Below are 4,676 nucleotides of genomic sequence, written 5' to 3'. Positions count from 1 at the left end.
TAGAGAAAAATTTCCTAATTAGAGTGGAAATATAGCTACACTATGACAAATAGAACAAAGCTCACGCAGAGAGGGTTGTCCGCGTTTCGTACGTGCACTTTTGAGTTTTTTGTTATTTTCATTCACTTAAAAATCTCGAATTTAATAATCCAGCCTTAAGGGGGAAAGTCTTGTCATCTGACATGGTTTGATTTGTCATCGTATTTTTGTCACTTTCGTCTTTGTTTTTCTTCTTCTTTTATCAATCATTGTGATGGATATAGTGCAAAGTATGAACATTATTTCATTGGAGGATGAGGAGGAAGGAGGATTGGAGTTTTTGGGATCAACAGGGGATGAAAATGGTATGCAGGTTCAGGGTTTCAATCCAGAGTTATGTGTGGTGGGCAGATTCATATCGGAAGGAAAGGTGGAATTTGCAGCAATGCAACAGACTATGGCTGCTTTGTGGAAACCTGGAAAGGGAGTCTATATGAAGGAGTTGGATATGAACCTATACCTATTTCAGTTTTACCATGAGATAGATGTGAAGAGGGTAATGGAAGGATGTCCGTGGTCTTTTAACAGACGTGCATTGGTGCTGGCTCGTTTGAAGAATGGTGAAAATCCAAGGAATGTCGACCTGAACAAGATGGAAGTATGGATACAGGTGCATGATTTGAAAATTGGCTTCATGTCAGAAAAAATAATACAGGGAATTGGTAACTACGTTGGTGAGTTTATTAAGGGGTGTCCTAACAATTTTGCAGAGGTATGGCGTGATTATATGAGAATCCGAGTCTCCATTGATCTTAGAAAGCCACTGAAATGACGAATGAAGATTAAAATGGCAGGGGATGAATGGTTCTGGGCGAATTTCAAATACGAAAACATTCCAACTTTCTGTCTCATCTGTGGTATTGTTGGTCATTCGGAGAAATTCTGCAGCAAGCTATTTGAGATGCCAGTGAATAATATTGTCAAGCCTTATGGCCCCTGGATGCGAGCTCCTTTTAGAAATCAGGTCAAACCAATAGGTGCCAAGTGGTTACGAAATGGCATGGAAACTGGAGATTCAAGCTCAGGCATGGAGAGGCAGGATGCTACTGGCGAGCAAGATGGATTTCGTCAAGATCCACGACAATCTCCACTGATTACGGAAACGGGTAGACAAGGAGAGGATAAGGGGATTGCAAATCTTCAAAATATTATCTCACGAGCGGGAAACGAGTTTGGTAACAATAGTGTAACAAACGCTCAGATAATTACGGAGCAGCTAAATCAAAGGAATGTGTCTGTCATAGAAACGAAAAAAAGAAGGGCAGGTGATGGGCTTGGTATTGATAATTGTTCGGGCCAAAATAAAGATATTATTATGACTTCTGAGGAGGATAATCTTGTTTTAACAGACGAGGCAACAACAGACAAAAATAATGGTTCAAAAAACGGGCTTCTGGCGAGTACTCATGGGAGTGCTCGCCTATCATTATGAGTATCCTAGGATGGAATTGCCATGGGCTTGGGACCCCATGGGCTTTTCAATTCCTAAAGGAGATTGTTCTCCAAAAGAAACCCGATTTCATTTTTATAAGTGAGATATTGTGTAGACAAGCAACAGTAGAGAAGTTCACACAGACAGTTGGCTTTGAAGGAAATGTGGTCGTGGAAACTCAGGGACATAGTGGAGGAGTTGCTATGATTTGGAGGTATCAAAACGAGGTAACTTTGAAGTCGTATAGCAAGAATCACATAGATGTCGTAGTAAGGAATAAGGATGGTGTCGATTTTAGAGTGACTGGCTTATATGGGGAACCTGATAGAAGTAAACGAGACGAAACTTGGAGGCTAATTCGTACGTTGTCAAGTCACAGTGCTTTGCCTTGGTGTTTAATAGGGGATATGAACAACGTTATGTCTCAGGCAGATAAGCAGGGTGGTAGGCCGTATCCACATCAGTTGATTCAGGGATTCAGAAATGTTGTCGAGGATTGTCACCTGCATGACATGGAACTGGTTGGCTATCCATTTACATGGGAGAGAGGATCAGGAACAGCTGACTTAATAGAGGTTAGGCTTGATCGTGCATTGGTTTCTGCTGATTTTATGAGTAAGTTTCCAGAGGCAAAGCTTTTTAACTTAGAAATATCAACTTCGGACCATTGTCCCATCCTTCTTGAGCTTCATACATTAAAAGTTGATTTTCAAGTTAAGCGGTTCAGATTTGAAAATGCTTGGTTACGAGAGCCTATGTGCCAACAAATAGTAGAGGAAGTCTGGAGTAGTGGCATGAGCCGTTCTTTCTATGAAAAGTTGGAGCAATGTTCTGAGATTCTTTCCAGTTGGGGTAAAGATATAACAGGAAGCTTTAAGAACAGAATTCACCAATGCAAGAGGACAATTAAAGCTTTAAAAGGTAGACGTGATGACTATTCTTTGGCAATGATTATAGAGGAGCAGAAAAAGCTATCTGAGATCTATACGCAGCAAGAAATTTTTTGGCGACAGAGATCAAAACAGTTGTGGCTCAGAGAGGGTGATAGTAATAGTAAGTTTTTTCATGCTTCTATGAAGAATAGGCGTGTCCTTAATCACATCAGGAGTCTGAAAAACAATGAAAGTCAGGATGTTCAGTGGAATAGTGGTTTGGAGGAAGTCATAACAGGATATTTCTCGAAGTTATTTCAAACTTCTAATACAGAATGGACTGAAGTAGTTCAAGGTATCGAGAGAAAGATAACTGATGCTCAAAATGTCATGCTATTGAGCCCAGTGACAGAAACTGAAGTGAAGCAAGCATTGTTTCACATGCACCCAGACAAGAGCCCAGGACCAGACGGCATGACACCCGGATTCTATCAAAAATTCTGGAAAACTCTTAGTGCAGATGTGGTAGCTGTTGTCAAGAATTTCTTTGACACTGGTATCATTGACAAGAATCTCATAGCAACCAACATTGCTCTAATTCCTAAGAAGAAAAATCCACAGTTCATGACGGACCTTCGTCCAATTTCTCTCTGCAATGTGCTTTATAAAATCATCTCTACGGTCTTGGCAAATCGTCTCAAAGAAATTATAGATGCAATTATTTCAGACACTCAAAGCGCTTTCATTCCGGGCCGTTTAATTTCTGATAATATCATGATTGCGCATGAGTTAATGCACTTCATGAAAAGAAAGACCACAGGAAAGCAAGGATGGATGGCATTAAAAATAGACATGAGCAAGGCTTATGATCATGTTGAATGGGACTTTTTGGCAGCGGTTTTGACAAAAATGGGATTTGATCAGAGAGTGGTGAACATGTACATGGCTTGCATATCATCAGTGTATTATCAAATTGCTCATGCTGGTAAAGTGTTTGGTTCTGTTATGCCCTCTCGAGGTATTAGACAAGGGGATCCCCTCTCTTCTTACCTTTTTTTGATTTGCATTGAAGGTCTTACATCTCTTATTCGTAGCTATGAGAGGAGAGGGCTTTTGCAGGGTATTAAAGTTGCTCGGTCAGCGCCTCCCATTTCACACATGTTTTTTGCAGATGATTGTTATATCTTTTGTAAAGCGGATGTGGAGTGTGCAAGTAGGGTGCAGGAAATGCTTCATATTTTTGAACAGGCTTCAGGTCAACAAATTAACATTGACAAATCTTCTGTCATTTTCAGTCGGAATGTTGGCAATGCGCTTAAAAGTAGCCTGTGTCAGCAGCTGGGTTTTAAGGAGGCGGATGGAAATAGCTTGTATTTGGGTTTACCAAGCTTTTTGCACAAGAAAAAAACGGTAGCTTTTGGCTATATTAAGGAGAAGATGCAGGAGAAGTTGCAGGGCTGGGATAAAAAGAAATTATCTAGAGGTGGAAAGGAGGTATTAATCAAGTCTACTGCTCAATCCCTTCCTAATTACACAATGAGTGTCTTTCTTATTCCTATCGACACTTGTAAGGAGTTAGAGAGATCTATGTGTAAATTCTGGTGGAACACGAATCCTGCTAAGCAAAAATCCATTCACTGGATGTCATGGGATAGGATGAGTGCAAGAAAGAGTGAGGGTGGTATGGGATTTCGAAACGTTCGGGATTTTAATATAGCCTTGCTAGGGAAGCAAATTTGGAGATTTTAGTTCATCCAGATAAGTTGGTATCAAGACTTTTTAAAGCCAGGTATTATCCTTCTGAATCGATCTTAACAGCCAAGCTTGGTAGTAACCCAAGCTACATTTGGAGGAGTGTGTTAGAAGCCCAAGACTTGGTCAAGCGAGGAGTTTCTTGTCGAATAGGGGGAGGTCATTCTGTGTTCATAGAGGGTACTCCATGGTTACCAGAGGCTAATGATCCATATATTCATACTGTCTCTGAATCGTTGATCAATCAAACAGTATCTTCGCTTATGATAACAGGTATCAAGCAGTGGGATGTCGACCTTATTCATGATATATTTGATGACAGAGATTCTAATCTCATCCTATCTATCCCCTTGGGTGACGATAATGAGGATAACTGGTTTTGGAGACATGAGAAGCTGGGGGTTTATTCAGTGAAAAGTGCCTATATAACGCTGCAGTCTGATAGAAGAAGAAATTTGGACAACTCGGGCTTTTGGAGGAAACTGTGGAATCTAAAAATCCCACCAAAAGTGAAGAATTTTCTTTGGAGATCAGTTAACAATTGTTTACCCACTAAAGATCTCCTTCGTATTAAGCAAGTT

At 40.4% G+C, this 4,676-nt stretch overlaps 1 protein-coding gene across 1 annotated transcript; it reads left to right on the top strand.

Moving 5' to 3' along the window:
• The first annotated feature begins 253 nt into the window (after positions 1–253).
• Positions 254–811, top strand: LOC141685365 (uncharacterized). Its single transcript, XM_074490471.1, has one exon. The coding sequence runs from the start codon at positions 254–256 to the stop codon at positions 809–811; it is 558 nt and encodes a 185-aa protein (XP_074346572.1).
• Positions 812–4,676: the final 3,865 nt, after the last annotated feature.

This window comes from Apium graveolens, chromosome 9 (assembly GCF_009905375.1).
Source record: "Apium graveolens cultivar Ventura chromosome 9, ASM990537v1, whole genome shotgun sequence".
In the NCBI taxonomy this organism is placed as follows: Eukaryota; Viridiplantae; Streptophyta; class Magnoliopsida; order Apiales; family Apiaceae; genus Apium; species Apium graveolens.
Note: the sequence above shows the minus strand (reverse complement) of the source record. Positions and strands in the feature narration are given on the sequence as shown.

Bases quoted from the DNA above. Each gene is read 5' to 3' on its own strand.
- LOC141685365 (XM_074490471.1), top strand. From the start codon at position 254: ATGGATATAGTGCAAAGTATGAACATTATTTCATTGGAGGATGAGGAG.